The sequence below is a fragment of the Hippoglossus stenolepis genome, chromosome 5 (assembly GCF_022539355.2).
Source record: "Hippoglossus stenolepis isolate QCI-W04-F060 chromosome 5, HSTE1.2, whole genome shotgun sequence".
NCBI lineage: Eukaryota > Metazoa > Chordata > Actinopteri > Pleuronectiformes > Pleuronectidae > Hippoglossus > Hippoglossus stenolepis.
The window spans coordinates 27,771,384-27,792,678 of NC_061487.1; the positions used below are offsets into that span (position 1 = coordinate 27,771,384).

Below are 21,295 nucleotides of genomic sequence, written 5' to 3' on the forward strand. Positions count from 1 at the left end.
AGGTAAACACCGCCTCCCCTAGTGGAGCGGAGTGGAAGTGAAGTCACCTAAAGACAAACGGAGGATTTAAAGTCATAAAGTCAATAAAAACACACATAAACAAACATACACGTACACACACACACACATCACAAAAACAGGATACAATCTCTCAGTAAAGGTCAAACTCAAACAACAGCTCCAACAACAGAAGGTCATGAGTTTGTGCTCATTGTGGGAACTGTTGGTTTCTCTATAAAGTTTAACGTCTTGAGTTTATTATGTTATGATTTGGCTTTTAAAATGGAACTGAATTTAATACCTTTGTATTAGTTCATTCAATTTTTTGCCAGTGATTTTTGTGAAGCACTTTGTAACCTTGTTTAGATAAGTGCTATACAAGTAAAGGTATTATTACTGTTATTATGCCAGGGGGCAGTAGAGCTGCAGCTTGTATGTGATTCCTGGTGTTTTATTAATTAATATAATCATAATCATAATAAAAATAACCTGCATCACCTGAACTGCTCAGTGTGTCCCTGTGACCAGCGGGCGGCGCTGTAGCCCATCCGGTCTCCTGTTCTCGTTCCGGTAGCACTTCCGGGTTCTACTGTTTACATCTGCAGATCCTGACTCTGATGAGAAAGTCGTCTCGTGTGGAAACACCACGCAGCTCCGGTGTCGGGACTCACGCGCGTTCACGGTAAAGACGCGTCACTGCACTTTTTAACGATTCTAACGTGAACGGGACCGGTGCGTCGCGCTGCGGCTAACGAAGCTAACGTAGCTACACGAAATTCACCAAACAGAGACGTGAACGTAACGTACGAACTAAAATGTGTTTCATCATATGAGAGGAAATGTTTAGTGTGACGTCAGATGGTTGGTTTCTGTTATGTTTCACCTCATGAAACTGATGATTGTTTTACATGATGAGTTCATTCATAAAAATCACAAAATATGGTGGAAAAACTCGTAGAAACTGAATAAAGTCCTTTGTAAATACATAAATTCAGCTGATACCAAGTTGTGGAAACAGACAAATTATTGAGAATATATTTTTAAACAATGCAACAAGTGAAACAAGGGCAATCATCTCTAAGATAGTGAATAATAATGATAAATAATGTGGACTTATTTACAGACAAAGAAAACCAAGGTAGAAGTATCAATGGTGACAGGACTGTGTTTATATAGAGTTTATTCTATAAGCAGCACTTTTATTATCACACACCTTTCATTAAACTGTCAGCACAGCCGTCAACTTGAGGGATTGAACCTCCGGGTTAGTGGACAACCCTCTCTCCCCCCTGAGCCACAGCGGCCCTGCTTGTTGCTGATGATGTAAATCTTTTTAAAAGAGAGTTGTTTGATTTCTGCCGGGAGACGGTTCCAGGCGGCGGCTGCCACACTGAGCGCCACTGAGAGACGTAGCCTGGTGTGGGAGACGGAGAACGGGGGGGCAGCGTCAGGGAGGAGGAGGTGATACCACGATAAACACGTTTCATATCTTTACAGCGACGCAGGCAGCAGGCGTCCATCATCAGCTACAGGATAAACCATGAAGAAGAAAGCCAGACGTCCAAGGTCGTCTGAGGCTTCACGGCAGACGGCGGTGAGCCTCGGCGAGGAGAAGAAGACGCCTGGAAACAGAGGGAGACCTCGAAAGACTGTTCCAGTAGCAACAGAGGATTTTTACCACAATGACGCTGCCACAGACAAGACGGAGAACTCAGAGCTCAGCGAGGAAACACAGAAACCTCCAGAGAACAAGTCCAAACCTTCAGGTGAGGGAGACAAAGGCACCGAACTCATCCACAATCTGTCAGATCATCTGTCACTTCACTTATTTATTTACCACTTATGAATTCAGCATTGACAGTTTAAGTCTGAATGTTCCACTGACACCAGAACTCTGTATTAGTAACAGTGAAAAGTGGATTATTTGAACAAAGCGCTGCTTGTGGGATTAGACGTCAGAGCTGAGGCCTGAAGCCACGTTTTACATTTCTGACACAAGGTCAAGTTTAATGGGCTGATTTCTAAAAAGAGTTTGGTACAAAGTCAGTTTTCATCCTCGGTTTCTTTCTTCGCAGATTCATAGAGACGAACTTCATTAACCTGTTTTAGGTAAAAACCGAGAAGTATGAAAATACTGATCTGCTTCTTTGCTCCACAGGCAGACTGTCCACTGCCGTCTGTCGCCTCTGCCATGGAAAGTTCTCTCCACGCAGCCTGCGTCACGCCTTCAACCGCTGGTCACGAGACTCCATCGATATCTTAGACGAGGACTCGGATGCTGGGACCCAGTCGCCCCTTTTATTCCACACAGATTTCCAGCGGCTGGTCGGGGTCCAGTTGAACCGCGACCCCCGGTTGTCGGAGTTTATCTGCAAGAAATGCCACGCCAAGTTCTACAAGTGCCACAGCATCCTGATCAGGTTTCTGCAGCGAGTCAACCTCCCTCCAGTTGGGAAAGAAAACCTGAAAAGCCGGTGAGTCCAAGTGAAAAGTCGAATTTAGTTTACGTTTAAAATGTTCTCACAACTGCAGGATTTCCAAATGTTAAAGTGGAGAAATATGAGCAGCTGTTTGTTTCTGTTTCAGGAAGAACTCAACGTGTCCGGAGTCGTCGCTAAATCTGGGCTCAATAAGTAAATGTACATTTATTAATTTCAGACAATACAAGTTAACGGTCGGCTTCACCCTGTTGAGACGTTGTGCTGTTTTCTTCCAGCTCCACCATCCTTCACCTCAGACTCAAAGTGCCTCCACAGTCTGGTGTCCTGGGCTCACCGCCACGGCGAGGCCTGCCGCTCCTGCCCCGACCTGAAGGAGGTGCTGAAGGGCCAGTGCTGGGGCTCGGTTAAAGCCGTGTGGGGCTGCGTTGATGGTCACAGATACATCATGAACACCGCCAACACGAATCCAGGGTACGAGGTGAACTCGGGGCGTGGCGGTGGCGACAGAGTGATGTCGGAGGAGGAGCCGCAGGAGGATAAAGAGGAGCAGCCCGGCGGGAATGGAAGGACGCCGACAGGAAGTAGAAACACTCAACACATTCCGCCAGCAGTGACGGTGCAGACTCAGAGCTCAGCACTGGTGAACTGGACCAGCAACACTGGAGGTGAGACGGTGATCACAACCTGTCACGCCACACATGGCTGCAGAGGGCGCTGTTGCTCTGTAAAAGTTACATATTGTTGCTTTAACCTCCACAAATGTTATAAAGTTCTGTTTTTGTGTTACTGAGATTATTTCCGAGACCTCAGTTTGTTTTGCTGCTGAACAGAATCATTTTCAGTTTAGTTTGATTCTTGGCTCCTCCCCACATGTAAACACAACCAGATGCATCCTCGTCCTCCTGCCTCAGACTCGTACTGTTTACACTCCTAACTGCTGACTCGTCATTATGATTCCATGACTCACACGCTTGTGGATATTCTCATCTCGATTTTAAAAGGTGCTGAGGAGGCGTCGGCTCCGGCTCGGCTGGAGGACAGAGCAGCTGACAGCGATTTGTCCGACAGGTTCGTCTCACAGCTCGTTTTTACCTCAGGAAACCTCAGAACCTGTAGTTTTCTTAATTTGACCGATAGCCAAAGTACCTCGGACACTTGTGCTGCCGTCCTGCACCAGTGACGTCACATGGAGTCAGAGTCTGAGCAGTAGAACATGTTCTTGTCCAATGAGTCAGTCTCAGCTGTCAGTCATGAGATGTTTGGCTTCTCTTGCTGTCATGTCGTCATTGGAGTTGAGTCGGATGAATAAAACCCCAATTGTCTGATAACTGCGTTTCCAGAGTCGTCTCCGAGGACGAGTTTGAGGCGAGTAGAAAAGGAGATGTTTTAAACGATGAGTTGTTCGAGCCGTACTCGGACAAGAGGTTGGTACAAATACTCTAAAGTGTTCGATCCTTCACAGGTGGATTCAAATAGTTGTGATCTCACATTGTTCTCTCGCCCTCAGAGCTCGCGGAGCGACCGTCCCCAACAAGAGGAGACAAAGCCCGAAGGTCCCGGAGGAGCCCAAAATCAAAAAGAAACCAGGTCCCAAACCCGGCTGGAAGAACAAGTTCAAACCTAAAGGGTGCGAAGGCAACTAGCTCACAACAAGACTCTTAAACACACAACCTCCACTCAGTTGAATGTAATGTTTGAATGTGTATTTTATTTCAGCAGATTGAAGGTGGTTTGTTGAATTTAACCGCTACAGATAAACACAACGCACATTAACTGTTGTTTTTATTTAAAGAGAGGAGCTTCCCAACATCTACAAGTGTCCTTATCAGGGCTGCACGGCAGTTTATAGAGCTCCGGATGGTCTGAAGGTCAGTATTCACATAACTGATACACATTCAGTTATTTAACATTACTCACATTTAGAATGAACCATACACAAGACTTTGTATATTTTTAAACCAATAAAAGCCAATAATAAACCAGTATTTAGCTGATGTTGGTTGTTTTTAATTGTACTTTTTGTATCTGGCTGTTTATTTCTTTAGAAGCACATCAAGGAGCATCACGAGGAGGTGAGAGAGCGGCCGTGTCCTCATCCCGGCTGCAACAAGGTTTTCATGATCGACCGCTACCTGCAGCGACACGTCAAGCTCATCCACACAGGTGAGGCCGACTCAGAGACTCCAGCTTTTAGCTTTTAGTCATTCGAGCGTTTGTCATGTCCGGGGTTTGTCTCTGTTTTCCAGAGGAGAGGAACTACATTTGTGACCAGTGCGGTCAGACCTTCAAACAGAGGAAGCACCTCTCCGTTCACCAGATGAGACATTCAGGAGCCAAACCGCTGCAGTACGTAGCGCCGCCTTAAAACCTCATTCATCATATCACACCTTCATGAAAGTAACTGATTCTTTCATGCGCCATTTTTCAAATTTGACTGATTTGCTCAAAGTTAAAGATGAAGAGGCCATTATAACTTGACTGTCCTAGTATGGGCCAGACTCTGTTAATACCCATAATGCAGTGCAGCAGACCATAAAACTGCTTCTCCAGTTAGTAGTTAACCAGACAGAGGTGAAAACAACCTGCTTCATGGAGCTAATAATGAATTTGTGGCTCTCGATCCTCATGAAGAGGAAACTAAACTGAATGTATAAAACCAGGAGCGTGAGTCTTAAAAACAAAACAGGTTTTTAAATTCTCTCTCTCCTGCAGGTGTGAGGTGTGCGGCTTCCAGTGCCGCCAGCGAGCGTCACTCAAATACCACATGACCAAACACAAGGCAGAGGCCGACCTGGAGTTCGCCTGCCTGATGTGCGGGAAGCGTTTCGAGAAGGCCCACAACCTCAACGTCCACATGTCCATGGTCCACCCGGTGATTCAGACCGAGGCTCAGAGAGGCATCAGCCAGCAGCAGCAACCGCAGCCGCCTCCGCCATATTCTGAGCAGCGCACCATCACTCTGACCGGTCAGGTGGTTCAGCAGGACCAGGACAGATGACGGCAGGGGGTTCCGGTCCAGGTCTGCTGCACGGGTACATGAGCTGTGGGACAGGGACTGGTTCTGGTGACAAGAAGCTGCATAGTGTTAAAAAGGTTCAGCGTGTAGAATTTAGTGACATCTAGTGGTGAAGTGTCATGTTGCAGCTGAACACCCCTCACCCCCACCCCCCCTTCCGAACATGAAGGAGAACCTGTGGTAGCTTCAGTTGTCATAAAAACTCAAAAGGTTTAGTTTGTCCAGTCTGAGCTACTGTAAAAAACATGGCTGCCTCCGTAGAGAGGAGCCGCTCCCGATGTAAATATAAAGTATTTCAATATAAAGGCTCATTCTGGGGTAAAGAAAACAACTATTGGTACAATTTCGATGAAACAAACTAGTGAAAACATCACTAGGATTATTTTATATTCAGTTTCTGTCAATAGATCCTTTTCACCTGAATGTTACACACTGGACCTTTAAGTCCCTGTTCAGTTTTCAAGTTGTAAAACAAAAGGGCTTCAGATGTACATGTGTAAAGTTGTGTGCGCTTTATGTAAAAAAAGTAAATAAAATGTTGACCTTTTTTAAACAGCTGTTTTGATAAGTAGAATCTGCTCTGAGAGATATTACATGTTTCTGTAACGGGGGGGGTTACAACAGAGTGGCAGACACAGCAGCTTCTGTGTCGTCGAACAGATGCTGCCAGAGCTCGAGGGGGCGGAGAAGAGGTTTGCAGTAAGTTTTAGCCTCACGTGTTCAGAGGAAGTCCATCTCGGGGCTGAGGCTCGGAGCACCGAGGTGCACGGAGAGCGCTGCCGCCACCTCTGGATCCACATCTGCACACTGTGACTCCAGCTGCGACAGGAAACCCACCGACAGAGACAGAAGACAAGAGGCAGACGAGTGAATGTTGTCAGCGGAGGATTTTATCATGGTGGTGGAAGCTGATGCTCGTGTGTCGTTTACCCGTCGGAGTTGAGCGGAGGACAGAGCGGCAGCAGACGTCTGTGAGATCACTCTCAGAAGAAACCTCTTGGCTTGGCTCAGAATCTGGGACGGATCCAACTGACGAAGCATATTTGTGTATTTGATATTCAGAGTTTTTTTAAAGTTCGAGACCAACATGAGCTGACGCACACTTTCAGCTCACCTGCTTCTCAGGGGGCTCGGCGGCTGATGCAGGCGCGTGTCCGTCCAGGACGAGCTGCAGCAGGCTGGTGTAGCAGAGGACGGCAGCTTGAAGGAACCCTGGACAACGCAGCGCTCTCTGCAGCAGCTCAGCACTCTGCTGGAGCAGCAGGCTACACACACAACACAACAGGAGGTTTGTCAATTACATCGGAGAGAAAAGATTCATACTTTCAAGGCAAAAGTTAGAATCATCATTATAAAACCAAACTTTCAAAAGGCTCAACCACTTCACCCCCTGATAAACATTTCTGCAAAGTTCTACCTGGTTTTTGAGTTTTACTCCAGAAACAAAACTTGCTCACAGTGAAACTACAGAAGCATTGATCACTGTATCCCCTGAGAAATCAAATGTTAAAGTCAACAATCATACCCGTGTATGTTTCGATTTGTTTGGTCATGAAAGACATTAATCAAATCTTTGCATCCGTTTTATTTTGACCTCATGAATGAAGCTACAGCAAAAGATCGAGGATTCTAAAAGCTGGAGGTTCTTGTTAAATCAAAACGTTGATGCACCTGAGTCAGTAACTTAGGACGACCTGGGGGAAGCTCACCTGTAGAAAGCCCACGGCATCAGTCGAGTAAACTCATCTGATGTCACCATGGTAACTGACTGATACACACCTTGTTCTGGAATTTGGAAAAACATTCAGTTTAACAGTGAAAATATAAACAAGGCTACAAGTATCAGCTCTCAGTGCAGATGTGAGGTTAATAAGACAACTGAACACTCTGCAGACGTTCACTGTACCACTTGATTTAAAGATGAGCAGCCAATCAGAAGAGTCCACCAATACACACAGAAGGTCGGAGCACAAACTCAAAGATTCTTCATCACTTTTCTCCTAAAGAAAAATAAATGGAGACATAAAACATAGTTATTTCTCTTCAGCTGAAAGAGAAGCAACAGATCAGAGAAGCTGTAGGCAAACATACAGGAACACACAAGAAATATATATAACACAAATAATTATTGTGTTGCTCTTCATGTCCTCACGTTTCTATGTCTCCCCAACAATAAGAATCATTTCCAGGAGTTTTGACTGACAGTGAAGGACAGCAATGTGCCCAAATAGTCATATAATTAATTAAATAAACAACGGTAAGCGTAGTATTAACATATTTAACAAAATCAATAAACCTTAACGTGAACACAGCTTGTTGGTGTGTGTTTGATACCTGCAGGCACAAGAGCGTCAACAGATGGTCGTTCACACAGAGGAAGAGCAGAAAAACCAGCACCTGAGGAAGAAATGAGAAGCAGGTTGATAAAGAAAAATTCAAAACCACCACGATGCTTCTAAGAAAAGAAAACGGCTTCAGCTGATTCTGAGCTGAAAAGCTTGAATGGAGCAGATAAACATATATAATCACGTCCGATGAGACGCTTTTATCTAAAGAGACTTAGAACTGAGGGACAACACTAAAGCACAAAGCAAGACGGCAGCGTTAATATTCAGGATATTGTGGCTTCATTTCTGGATAGGGAGGAAGTGCCTTATATATAGTCTATGGTCTGGAGTGTGATTGGCTCGTGTGCAGGGACGAACAAGCCAAAGGACGTCCTGAGAGGAACGGGTGGAGAAGAAGGAGCGTTGACCTGATAACCAGCTCCGTAGGTTATCAGGATGTTAGGTGAGAGGACATGAGTTCTTAGCTCTCACCTGTCTGTCCTGTGACACCCGCTCTGGTCGCAGCATGTTCAGGGCCGCGCCGAAGCTCTGGTTGCCCCCCCCACGACCTCGCCAGGCACGATGAAGGCTGGAGGCCAACAGCAGAGCTGGAGCCGGAGGCATCGGCGGCGGCGACAGGCAACGTGCAACACTGAACATCATCACAACACAAAAAATCATCCAACAGCTGACGGCAGCAGGAAGATGAAGGAGTTAAATCTCTTCATGCATCACGACGACAGTGAAATGTTTCCTCAGCGATGGAGCGATGAGGATCAGAGACTCAGAGACGGCGGCTCATGAGAAGAAGGTTGTACCTGTGAGCCCAGTGACGACAGTCAGCGAGGAGCTGCAGCTGCTCCGGTAGAGGCTCCCCATCACACACACGACTCCACAGTGACGACAGCACTGGAGACAGACGCTCCCACCAGCGCTACACAACACACACAACACACAACACACACACACAATCATCATGATCACGATGTCAGAACTCTCAACACAAACATGTTCATCGTAATTGTGTTAGTACTGATTTCCTTGTTTTGTGTGTAAGTGATAAATATATTTCATAATATGAAATCTTCAAACTAACGCAATAAGAATGTTTCTCTATGTTACTGGTTTATCAACTACAAGCAGATATCTTGACTTGTGTGAGTCGGAGAAGTTGATCGTAGGACTGTGTGAAACCGAAGCAGCTGAATAAATTCATTTTATAATCCTTCTCTGACTTCCCACGAGTATCAGTATTCATATTTGGCTCAGGATCAACCAGGTTGAGTGTGAGCGACTGAGAGCAGAAGGTACCACAGCAGAGGTGAGGAGCAGAGGACAGTGGACACTGATCTGAGTCCAGGCCTTGTTGACTTCCTCCCTGGGACGTCCACAGGACACACTGGCAGATAACACACCCTGGACAGGAAACACAGCCGACACACAGTTATCATATCGACTGGAGCTCTGTTTCTCATTAGTTCATATTTAGACTTCAGAGACTCACTCTCAGGAGGTGTGATGTCAGATGGGAGGACATCAGGCCGGCAGGAGAACACACCTTCCGCTGGTTGGACAAACAAGTCAGATTCACTCAAACTGTCTCCAAACAGCTGGTCGGGTTAAAGAGAGATCGTGGTGAGAGCTGACCTGATGTTGGTTGACGTGTTGCGTCAGCGTGGTGCAGTCCAGAGTCGTCCGCCCTCCTTCGACCTTCAGCTTCACCAACAGCAGCGGTGGGAGAGCCAGCAGGACTCTGTGATGTCACACGTGCACAGGAAGTGGCAGTGTCATGGTCAGGATACTTAACTGATTGAGATCATGTTTATAATACACATGATGACAAGGGCGTGTTAGTCTCTCTCTCCCTCTCATTAACTCTTTATTCATTAGGATAAAAAAAGTTCATATCTCTTATAATTATATGTAAACTCAGCGTTCCATGTAAACACCATATCCTGCTTGTACCTGTTCCATGTGTTCAGCGTGTGCTGCAGGCTGAGCTCCGAGCTGACAGACGGGGAAACCGAGCTCACTGTCGAGGAGCATCTCCGAGAAATGAACTCGAACAGGAAGTCACACACGTCAGCTCTTCCACTCCGGCTGCCAGAGAGTCCGGTCACTTCCATCTCGTAGACAAACTCCTACACACACAAGCATTGATTAAAACATCCCCTCAATAATATTTTAAGAATTGTTGGTTAAGTGTTTTTACCCTCGTCTCGTGAAAACACACACACACACACACACACACACACACACACACACACACACACACACACACACACACACACACACACACACACACACCTGTAATCTGGATATGATGTCTGGCAGACACGTCCCGGTGGCTGATGCTCGCTGATGCAGCTTTTCCAGACTCTGGTCCCTGTTCACATAAAACACTTTGATACCTTAGCTCACAAAAAAACTGTTCTATATTATTTGCTTTAATCGTGTCATACTTTATATTGCTTTTTAGATTATCTGCTCTTTCTTTGGAGGGTTTCTAGGGAAAAGACACAATGACACATGTGGACCCACTTTAACTGCTGGTCCATGACGGCATCGAGGAGACGAGAGCAGAGGATCCTCATGTCTCCTCCACAGCCGCCCTGCTCCTCCGCACGAGGCAAGAAAAGCTCCAGGCAGGCCCACTGCTGGTACTCCTGACTACACACACAGACACAAACACACACAGACACACACACACTCAGTGTAGTGGTTTTATTTCTGTTGTATGTCTAATGGCACCTGTAAGAGAACGTATGCGTTTCCTTTTTACCGCTCTGGGTCCGACAGGGCGTCCTCACTTCTCTGCACTCGGAGCTCATTAACCAGCCAATCAGAGAACGACAGCTTGACAAACAAAACAAAGGTTGTTGACGATAAGAAAAATCCATCAATGGATTTCATTTAACAAACAGATGGAAGTAACACGGCCACAGATTCTCTCACCAAGCAGGAAAACAAACATCCATCTCACCTGATACTGTGGTGTGTCTTGTAGCTGGTGAAAAGCTGCGTGTCTCCACAGGCGCCAAGCGGTCGTCCTCCAGGTGGCGCCGGCATCTGTGGCGCTGCTCCACAGGTTCTTCTCCGGGGATTCACCCACAGCACCTTCAGCAGTGACGGCCGTCCTTCTGGCCTCGGGCAACAGTCTCGGGATGAGATAGAGGAGCTAAACACAGACGCACAATCACACTTAAGTAATATAATGTTATAAGGTTCATAACTCAAGCAAGAGGGTGAAGTTGTGAACGCATGCTGATGTTAGGAAGAAGGTACAGGATGGATCCGCTCTCCTCCCTCACAGTAATACATTAACAAAGGAAACCCTACTGACGTTCTGGCACGTAACAGGAAGTGATACCTTCTTATAGAAGCTGCTGGGAACGTAGTCCTGCTGCTGCTGAGGCAGCGAGTGTCCTCTGCAGATCCCATAACACACAGCTGCCACACAAAACCTAAACAGGACAAAGAGAGACCGTCGCTCACACTGGAGCTTCCAATAGTCACAGATAGTTTCAGCTAAAGAAAAGTACGTCACTGTAAAGATCTAGTCTGACCTGACACAGAAGAGCATGTCAGTGTGTGTGCTGCACACCAGCGCTGCGCTCACAGCTTCTCCAACAGGCACTGGTTTGGGCAGGATGGGTGGGACCAGCTGAATCAGAGAGCTGTGGGACACGGAGCCGTGGAGGTGGACTACAAATGCTGCCAGACCGAGCACATGGGCGGCGCTCAGCGATGACCCCTTTGGACCAAGAGAGGTTTGTAACACTAATGATTAAAGGGAAGGACGTGAAGGACAAACTCCAGAAAACGTTCGGACCCAATTTTCAGGACAATTTCATGTCTGAAAACAGCTTGATGAGAGACAAAGTGAAAGATGCAAACAGAGGAGAGTGTATGATTATTAATTGATGTACCTGGTTATGAAATAGGTCCCAGAGTCTGTGGACGAGGCTGCAGATCAACTGTGTGTTACCAGGCAGCACACTGACAAACCTGGAGGCCCACAGGTTCTGTCTGAACGGACAGAAACAGGGCACTAGATATCACTCTGTGCATTTGTGTTATTTTATTTCATTCTCACCAACAAACAAATGATTCTTCTAATATTTGTATGGATTTCAAAGACTCACTTATTAGGGGGATTTGCTCGAGAAGCGTCTAACGTGCACTGGCAGAAGTTTCTGAGGATCATGTTGATGACCTGAGAATATGAGGAATACATGAACATACAACAAATACATAAACTGATGCAGCACAAGAAGAGTGTATTTCACGAGTGTTTACTTTGACATGTAGCTCAGGGGACAGACGAGCGTCTACGTGAACTTTGATGACAGTTTGCTCCATGAGGTCATCGGGACGACCAGGGAAGACGACACAGAGCGTGTGGGAGATCCTGGACAGCTGTGCCATCATGTCTGAGGACACATCAGAGACGAGGACACGAGGGATTCAGAGATTCAGAGAGGCTCGGTGTGAGTCAGGGAGCGCGACGGTAAAGCCGCTGATGTGTAGCATGTCTGTGAGAAACAGACTCTGCTCTGGACCAGTTGGTTTAGGAACACACACGAAAAACACATTCGAGGATTTAGAGAAAGATGAACACTTCAAACAGTCCAAAGTCGTGAAAACACACTGAGCCGAATACATCTGTCTCCATAGAAAAGGAAACCACGAGAACATGATGTGGAAAACACATGTTTGACCATCGTCTAAAAACAAATGAATACTACTTGACACCATAGACTGTAAATAAAGTTTTGAGCCACAGACGTGTGTGTGTGTGTGTGTGTGTGTGTGTGTGTGTGTGTGTGTGTGTGTGTGTGTGTGTGTGTGTGTGTGTGTGTGTGTGTGTGTGTGTGTGTGTGTGTGTGTGTGTCTCTTTATCTGCCTACCTCCATCATTTCCATCAACCACCAGCCCTCTGAACTCCTGCAGCTGAACCTCCAGGACCTCCAGAGGATCATCAGCGGCGTCCAAACACACGACACTCCCTGAAAACACAACACGTCAGCACACAACACGTATGGTAAAACATCGGTGGATGAATTAAAACAAAACAAGGTGAGACGATCCACTCGCGACTTCACTCAATGTCAAATATCTTCATTTTATAAACCTGCTGATTGCTTCATCTTCCAGAATATACTGATCTGTGTTGGTTTGTTTTCAGTGACACAAGTGGTCATCAGGGTGAGAACACAGAGGAGACTCACTATCCTGTCGCCTTTGCCTCTGGCAGGACTCCACGTAAGACGAGTACTGGGCGGCAGGGAGCTTCTCCGCTCTGAAAACAACCAGAATATAGAATGTACACAATGAAATCATCAAACAGAAATAAATGGTACTGAGAAGCAGCACATTATTTTCCCACAGAGACACTGACGGACAATAAATGGAATAAAAGCTTCTGATGATAACTCACTTTTTCAAAGCTTCTATGAGACTCATCCGAGCATCAGCCTTCACAGGAAGCTGTAATTTAAAGACTTTATAGGTTTGATCTGTGACAGCATAGATTGTTTGGAGTCAGGCACCCCCTCTGTTTATAACTTTATATCAACGTAAGGGGAAGTTGCTCACCACTCTTGGCTTCAGCAGAGCAGGAAGGAATCGAGTCAGGAAATACGGCCTCCGGAAAATACTGTGAGGGGACACGGGTGTCACTTACTTTGTAAACTTAAGGAACTCGGGTCTGGTGATAATCGAACTTTGTACCTGGCCTCCATGACCGTGGCAGAGATTCTTCCTGTGCTGTCAAACAGAGACACGGCCTTCTCCACATCCTGCACGGCCTGACACTGGGGCTGCAGACATATGATACATAATCATACATTATCATGCACCATTATTAACCCACCACTTACTAACCACTGATGCAGACCTTAGAATAACCCAGTTTCACAGAGAGTAGTGTCTCTCCCTGGAGGCAACAAACTTTACACAGGGCTTTTAGTGAAAGCATTACAAAATCTGAAATCAATAAGTCCTGCTCTGAAGCTGAAAGAGCTGAATGTCTTTCAGTATCGCAACCAACTCAAGAATAACAACAAAAGAATAGTATCAGCACTTAAAACTGATAAATTAAATATAGTATAAAATGATCACATTTACAAGGAGTGTGACTAGAAGTTGATGAATATAGTTCACAACATAAATAACTATTTAAGGAGATGCTGAAGCCTGGCCTGACCACTGGGTGTCGCTGTTACCTGTGTTGATCCTGATGCTCCACCTGCACCAGAAATATCCTCATATAAACCCATGTCCTCCACCGACTCCTGCATGGACACACACACACACACACACACACACACACACACACACACACACACACACACACACACACACACACACACACACACACACACACACACACACACACACACACACACACACACACACACACACACACACACACACAATCATCACAATGTAGTGTTGCTGTTATACAGTTTTAATGTGAATAATTCTATATGCTGTGTTGAAGAGAAATTCCTTCATGCAGGGATTTGAATTTTCACCTTGAGGTCAGCGAGCCTGGTCTTGGCCAGAGAGATGTACTCCATCAGGAGGCTGCGGTGCTTCACAGGGATGAACGGAGGGTGGAGGATATGAACCTAGCAGGAGAAGAAGCAGTTTATGACATAAGTATTTGTTTATTTTCCTTCATATACGTGTGCATGTTTTCTCTCTCTATAAATCTCCCAATGTTTTTGCTTGTTTACTCGTCTGTGTCAAATATCATTAAGACCTGGTCTGATCTAAAAGGGAACACATCCAGCACAATGAGGTTCTCCGTGACGTGTCACCTTGAGGTACTGCGGGGGCTCAAAAGGAACCAGGTCCGAGAGGAACTTCAACAGGAACACCAGAGATTTCTTACTCGATGCATGGAAGCCACTGCTGCCACCAAACGACATCTGAAGAGGCAGAACCAGGCACGTCAGAGTGGGAATACAACACTAACAGCAGTAATATCAACAATCTAAATATCAGAAGATGTTTTGAGCACGGCCTCCTTATTTATTAATGTGTACAACCCTGGTGTTAAAACTAAATGATGGGAAACCTTGAACCAGTCACTGTAGGAGGAGAAGACGCCGGCTCCCTCCAGCGCCCCCTGCCGAGCCAACAGGAAGGCTGTTATCATGTGCTCCAAGTCATAGCCTTCAAAAGCAGAAGTCAGCAGCCGGGACAGCAGCTCTGATCGAAGCACAGACACAGAACAGACACAAAGAAAACCTGAAATCAACATTATGCTGCTGTTTAACCTTAAATCTGCAGCTTGATTAAAGTGAGTTTGATGTTTGAGTGACTGAACACATACATCATTAGTATTTGTGCTTTCATCTATTTCTTACAATGGATGATGGCAGTTAAACATTTGAATCCAATAATACAGGAATCCGTCCTTCCCGTTTACCTCTGAGGCTGGGCGGAGCACAGGGGTTGTAAACCAGCAGCGTGGACAGGAAGCACAGGACGTGTTTCCAGTTGACCTCGTGAGTCTCCAGAACCTGCTGCAGGTGACGCAGCAGCAGCTCCACACTGAAAATCACAGCCAGCTGTGACAGACACGACAGACACCAGTCAACAGACACCAGTCAACAGACACTGACAAACACAGATCTCAGGACACAAGCAGCATTTCAAGTTTGAAAGATTTAAGAAATCTGATTTAATATTCATGATGATGTTTTCAAGAGAGAATCATTGTTTTCATTATAGCTTAAAATGCATGTAGGAGAATCTACAGTCGTCACAGACGGCTCATTAGAAGGTAACAAAACTACACAATTCTTTGTTTCAGCTGATTATTCATAAATAAAAACATATAGAGTTGCACATATACCTTCTTTCATGTGGAAAGCCGTTTTAACCTCAGCTAACTTAATGTAGAAAACTAATATTTACCTTACGGAAAAGAGACATCAACAACGGGTCGGCTTTCGCAAAGGTCCAGTCGCTCTGCAGAGTGACGGCGTCTGACACTGACAAAATATGGTTTAGTTGTTTCTCAGAGTTTTTAAGAGTTTTTATTTAAGGTCTTTTAAAGCCTGAATTTTCTGACCTCGTTTTAAGTTCTTGCCAGATCACTTCAGGCATTTCAAGCTGTAAAGATAATCTTTAACTTGTCTTTACCTGTGAGCCGAGGCTTATAAGTCAGAGCCTGAGTCAGGGAGTGTGTGAAGAAACGCTGAACGGCCTCGGCTGAGGCTGAAACTCCACATAATGAAGCGTCAAATATTTGAATCCTGCACAAAACAAAGAGGAGAAAAGTAATGTCAAGCAAAATGCAATGTTGAGTCAATAGTCATGAATTAACCTCCTGCTGTCTGACTAGTGTTTTCATTATGGCAAGTTCTTAGACGTCTGGGTTTAAATGGCTCAATGCTGCAGACGGACTCAAACGGTGGCTGTGACTCAGTGTGTGCATCGTGCAGACGGCGCTGACAGTTACTGTTACACTGATTAAAGCACAGTGTGGTCGTAAGCACCAGGTGCTTACAGCTTCAGCGCTTCAGGACCAGACAAGCAACGTGGAGTTTCCACACCCTGCTGTCAAGAGTTTACAGAGAACTGAGCAGAACCTAAGAATCACCTGGTCAGCTGCCGGTGAAAAACTGTGGCTAACAGGAAAATCTAGAGAGGGTCATCATGAAGCTCCAGATGCATCTTTATTTACAGTCCATGGTGTGTTACTCTGGCTCGATTAATAACCCCCACAAGGAGGTTATAATGTTTCCACCCTGTCCATTTGTTTGTCAGCAGGATAACACAGAAACTACTGAACAGATTTCCAGGACTCTTGATGGACGGGGCCAAGAAAGAGCTCAGACAAGGGGATGGATCCAGGAATCTTTTATCACTTTCTTTAACATTGTGAAATAGGATGTTTTTTGAGGGGACTGCAATCTATGAGTGGTTGTAATTTGCCAATTATCTGTGTATGTTCTCATGTCTTGCAATTGTTTTCCTACTGAGGTCTGATTACGTGAAGGTTTATAAGACAAATAAAGAACAAAAAGCCACGAACCAAAGCCCAGGTCCTGCTCCAGAAGACTGTGAAGTCAGACTCTTGTCCACAGTGTCCAGAAGCCCTGAAGAAGGATGACAGAAAAAAACATGTTCACAGAGAAAAAAGAGGAAAATACTCAAATTAAATGTCTAAAGAAGTAGAAAATAGCTTTCATGGCCCTGAGGTGTGAGACAAAGTACTTCACTAAATATTTAATCAGCACAGAACAGAATGAGTGGGACCCAGACATGCAGACTCACAGAAGAGCATCTCATCGAGCAGTGAGCAGCAGAGGAGAGAGGTCCTCCTCTGGTCTGGAGCTGCTGGTTCAGAGTTCAGCTCAAAGCCACATCCCACCAGGACGCCAACGACCGCTGGAACACACCACATCCTTTCTCATATTCATCTTGAGCAGGGACAATTAATGAACTTCACATCTGTGGTTCTTACTTGACAACACTCTGAGTTGAACTTGTTTGGTCTCCTCTTCCCCCCGTGGAGGCGTCCAGCTGCACAGAGCCTTCAACCGAGACACCAACCAAACCCTCACACCGTCATCACTGAGCGGACAGAAGCAAGAGGACAGGAGTGAGGGAGAGGGAAATGTTCACCTCCTGCTGAAGGTGTCGGCCATGTTTGTAACTTTAACGAACTGTATTTAACGTACTGGGATTTAAATCAAGCCAATTATTAAATCTATGAGATTGTCTGGATGACAAACCAACAAACAGTTCTTACCTCTCTAAAATGTACTTCAGAGAGAGGAAGCTGAAACAGTGAAGCTGGTTCAGCACCTCCAGCTTTGGGAGCCTCTGTAAAAAAACACCACATTAGAAACTGAACTTGAGAAAGTCAAGCTGAGGGCGAGTTTGACTCTTTATCAGTCTGTCACACTTTATCCCTTTTCGGCTCTTTGACTCCTCTTTCTGATACAAACATAATTACAGAGTTTAAGTGTTTAAACGCTCTCAACATCCAAATAAAACACGGCGTCCATGTTTTTTCTCCCCAGTGCGACTTCAAGGCTCATGAACACATGAAAGTCAGAACAACTAATAATCAACTTGGGAAATGGGACAAGAATTAGTTATATTTCTGAAGACGCTGTAGAAACCCTGCTAATGGAATTTCAAATGGCGTAAAACTTCATGAGAAGTAAATACCTCATATACAGTGTATAGACATGCTGTGAAAACACACACACACACACACACACACACACACACACACACACACACACACACACACACACACACACACACACACACACACACACACACACACACACACACACACACACACACACACACACACACACACACACACACACACCTGATCCCTCCTGTACTCCTGCCACAGCAGTTTAGGGCAGAGGGCTCCCTGTGACATCAGCTCTCTGCTGGACTCCAGCAGGACACACAGTTGGACCTGGAGAGGACAGAGACGGGACTTTCATATGAAACATGCGTGAGAACGGTGTAACTGAGAAAGACAAAGCCAGGGTGCAGCCTCCTGTTGCTTCCACTGAACAATGGTAAACCATGTAATCATCTGCAGGCAGATCTGTGGTGTATTAAGCATGATGCAGCTGTCATTTTCAACCGGTAAAACAGGAACTACGAGTCAGCAGGGAAATGTCAAGTCACTGTGCGAGTGACACGACATCACACAGTGGAAAAAGCAATTACACACAGATCTCACTATAGACACAACACCGAGGCCGCCACCAAGTCTCTGACACCAGTTTCACACACTCATAGATATTGGTCAGATTATGTCAGATTGTTTACATCAAGAAAAATGTTTTATATCACAAACAACCAAATGAACTGCGCCTCAGCCGCTGCACAAAGAACTGTTCACCTGTTGGTGAAGTTCAGAGAAGCTCAACTCAGTCCACAGAGCCTGAACTGGACAATCAGCCTCCGTCTTGACCAACAAGCAACAACGTCACTTACGTAGAGTCCCAGCCGCCGCGGCTACAGAGCGCTGGCTTCCTGTTACACAACGTTTATTCATACTGAACCTCTCACATGTCCAAATCGCACCAAATTCAACACTGCACTTCACTGGGCCTTTAACAATACACATGAAAAGTGTGAAGAGATATGTGAGACACAGACAGAGATTAGACAGAAGATGGTGATATTTTACACTAACGACACTGACAGACAAAGGAGACTATGTGTTTGCTTTAGTCCGTTTTTTTCTGCAGGAAATAAAAACACACGGATTCTTAAAAACAAAAACTAGTGCACATGTAGCTTTAGGTGAAGAACCCAGGGACCATGTGCCTTGTGGTGCAGGACCAGGGTCTTCATGTGTAGTTTGCATGTTCTCTTGCTTCCTCCCACACTCAGACATGCAGATTGGGGTTTGGTTAACTGGAGACTTTAAATCATGTCCAGGGTGGACCCCACCTCTCGCCCAAGGACAACTGGGATTGGCTCCAGCCGCCCTTGCAACCCACTAAGCATTTGTGGTGTAGATAATGAAGGGATGGATCTATGACACGAGCAAACCTGCACCGACACACTCAAACAACATGTTCCTGGTAAAAGTGCAGCTGCTCCTCTAGATTAAAGACATTTCCCACCGTCAGTAACTTGTGACATAGAATGCTCACCTTGGATTATGCCACAAATGAAAATCCCACTGTCAGATACTCACTCTCTGAGAGGAAGTGAGCAGCTCTCGCCTCTCGTCCTCCTCTCCTTCAGGTGCAGTGATCTCCGTCAGTCTCTCCAGTATCAACTTGACCGACAGCACCGCCACCGGGACGCCCAGCTCCGTGGCCTGACGCCTCAGCTCGCACTCTGTCCACGGGCAAAACAACACATGCTGGAGTTCAGAGCACTTACTCCCGTTCTGTCTCTTCATTGTGAATAAAAGCAAAGAAACTACATCTAAAAAAATGTGTAGTTGTCCAGGAAATCAACAACAAACAAAGATGGACGTCATGAAAGGAACAGGAACTTCCTCATGTCTGCTGATCCGCTGCCGACTTAAATATGAGATGTTAAAATCAAACACACAACAAACACTGAGAAGTTCTGAATGACTGCAGAAATACATTCCTCTGTCTTCATAGCTCTGATCTTTGTTTTGTAAAAATGGTCACAACAGGTGGTTCTGGGCCCGAGTGTGTCACATGACCTGCCTATTCAACTTTGGCCACTTGGGTAAAACCACAGTCCGTCAATAAAGAAGGACAACACGTCTCCACTTCCTCCCACCGTCCAGAAATAAAGCCCACCATGTAAACCAGTACAGCTGATGTGCAGCACTGAGGTTTGCACCAAGCACTCACCCAGCAGTGACCCCCTGAGGCCTCCGGGCGCTGCAGGGCTCTGCTCTCCAGTCTGACAGCACCGATCCGGATTCTGGAAAAATACATTAGAGTTATATTTATGACAAATTAGAGAAAAGTCAGTAACGTCTGAGTGAGTTCAGTCGTCTGGTGGATCCGAGCACACGTAGTTCTGAGGAGATCTGAGGAGGACGTGGCTTTGATCATTCCTTAAAATCCGTTCTACAGAGAACTGATCGCAGACCTCACCTGCCTTTTGAGGGAAAGCGTATTTCCAGGCAAGGTGTTCTGACAAGTACTCCTGACAATACAAGAGTGGTAAATGATTGTACCTGTATATTGACTGTCAATGATATAACATAATGTAAAGTAATATATTTAGTCCCACTCACAGAGACCTCCCTGAGCAGACTGCACAGGTCCTGCTGCTGCTGCAGCAGCTGCACCGCTGCTTCCTGCAGCCGCGGAGCATCGTCCAGCTGCGGCCGGTTCACCACGCGACCAGCTGGGAGACAACAGGGACACATGGGACACAGGGTTCATGAGGACACATGGGACACAGGGTTCATGAGGACACATGGGACACAGGGTTCATGAGGACACATGGGACACATGGGACACAGGGTTCATGAGGACACATGGGACACAGGGTTCATGAGGACACAGGGTTCATGAGGACACATGGGACACAGGGTTCATGAGGACACAGGGGACACAGGGTTCATGAGGACACATGGGACACAGGGTTCATGAGGACACAGGGTTCATGAGGACACATGGGACACAGGGTTCATGAGGACACAGGGTTCATGAGGACACATGGGACACAGGGTTCATGAGGACACAGTTTCATGTAGAATCAGTCAGATACATGACTCAACATGTGGATCAGGAGGTAAAGTGAGTCAAAGGAAAAACTGTGAAGAGCAGAAAACAATATAAATACAACAATTTACCATTTACATGTGGAACGATGGATTTCATGTACATATTTTCTTTTATAGGTGTTTCTCTTGGTAGGAATATTTATATTGAGTACTTTCATACACACATATGTAAATATCTACGTGTACATATATATATACAGACACAGAGATATAAATATACATAAATCGTGTCACTTCCACATCTGGTTTCCTTTGACATGTGGTGAAAGATGGAAGT

At 45.7% G+C, this 21,295-nt stretch overlaps 2 protein-coding genes across 5 annotated transcripts in view; one reads left to right on the plus strand and one right to left on the minus strand.

Moving 5' to 3' along the window:
- The first annotated feature begins 524 nt into the window (after positions 1–524).
- Positions 525–5,439, plus strand: znf276 (zinc finger protein 276). Its single transcript, XM_035156918.2, has 12 exons — positions 525–682; positions 1,498–1,766; positions 2,159–2,474; positions 2,587–2,633; positions 2,717–3,106; positions 3,443–3,509; positions 3,782–3,865; positions 3,949–4,068; positions 4,234–4,309; positions 4,487–4,604; positions 4,688–4,787; positions 5,154–5,439. Exons 2-12 carry the CDS (start codon positions 1,541–1,543, stop codon positions 5,437–5,439), a joined length of 1,830 nt encoding a protein of 609 aa, XP_035012809.2. The 5' UTR covers positions 525–682; positions 1,498–1,540.
- Positions 4,128–21,295, minus strand: part of LOC118109635 (Fanconi anemia group A protein) — a 17,344-nt gene continuing 176 nt past the window's right edge. Inside the window, exons 2-43 of one of the 4 annotated variants that reach the window (XM_035156916.2) lie at positions 20,524–20,636; positions 20,132–20,204; positions 19,492–19,637; positions 18,154–18,249; positions 17,560–17,633; positions 17,272–17,381; positions 17,082–17,195; positions 16,840–16,903; positions 15,945–16,057; positions 15,717–15,793; positions 15,226–15,367; positions 14,872–15,005; positions 14,612–14,722; positions 14,324–14,419; positions 14,012–14,080; positions 13,518–13,606; positions 13,383–13,443; positions 13,225–13,274; positions 13,016–13,086; positions 12,695–12,793; positions 12,084–12,217; positions 11,930–12,000; positions 11,714–11,813; positions 11,351–11,538; positions 11,155–11,248; positions 10,768–10,962; positions 10,567–10,640; positions 10,326–10,454; positions 10,092–10,170; positions 9,750–9,925; positions 9,432–9,537; positions 9,289–9,348; positions 9,096–9,200; positions 8,603–8,718; positions 8,277–8,436; positions 7,792–7,854; positions 7,364–7,457; positions 7,167–7,242; positions 6,572–6,722; positions 6,388–6,486; positions 6,174–6,276; positions 4,128–5,482 (exon numbers count right to left, since the gene is read on the minus strand). In XM_035156916.2, the coding sequence (XP_035012807.2) occupies positions 6,178–6,276; positions 6,388–6,486; positions 6,572–6,722; positions 7,167–7,242; positions 7,364–7,457; positions 7,792–7,854; positions 8,277–8,436; positions 8,603–8,718; positions 9,096–9,200; positions 9,289–9,348; positions 9,432–9,537; positions 9,750–9,925; positions 10,092–10,170; positions 10,326–10,454; positions 10,567–10,640; positions 10,768–10,962; positions 11,155–11,248; positions 11,351–11,538; positions 11,714–11,813; positions 11,930–12,000; positions 12,084–12,217; positions 12,695–12,793; positions 13,016–13,086; positions 13,225–13,274; positions 13,383–13,443; positions 13,518–13,606; positions 14,012–14,080; positions 14,324–14,419; positions 14,612–14,722; positions 14,872–15,005; positions 15,226–15,367; positions 15,717–15,793; positions 15,945–16,057; positions 16,840–16,903; positions 17,082–17,195; positions 17,272–17,381; positions 17,560–17,633; positions 18,154–18,249; positions 19,492–19,637; positions 20,132–20,204; positions 20,524–20,636 (4,271 nt within the window). In that variant the 3' untranslated portion in view covers positions 4,128–5,482; positions 6,174–6,177. The other 3 variants (XM_035156914.2, XM_035156915.2, XM_035156917.2) reach the window with 3 other exon arrangements.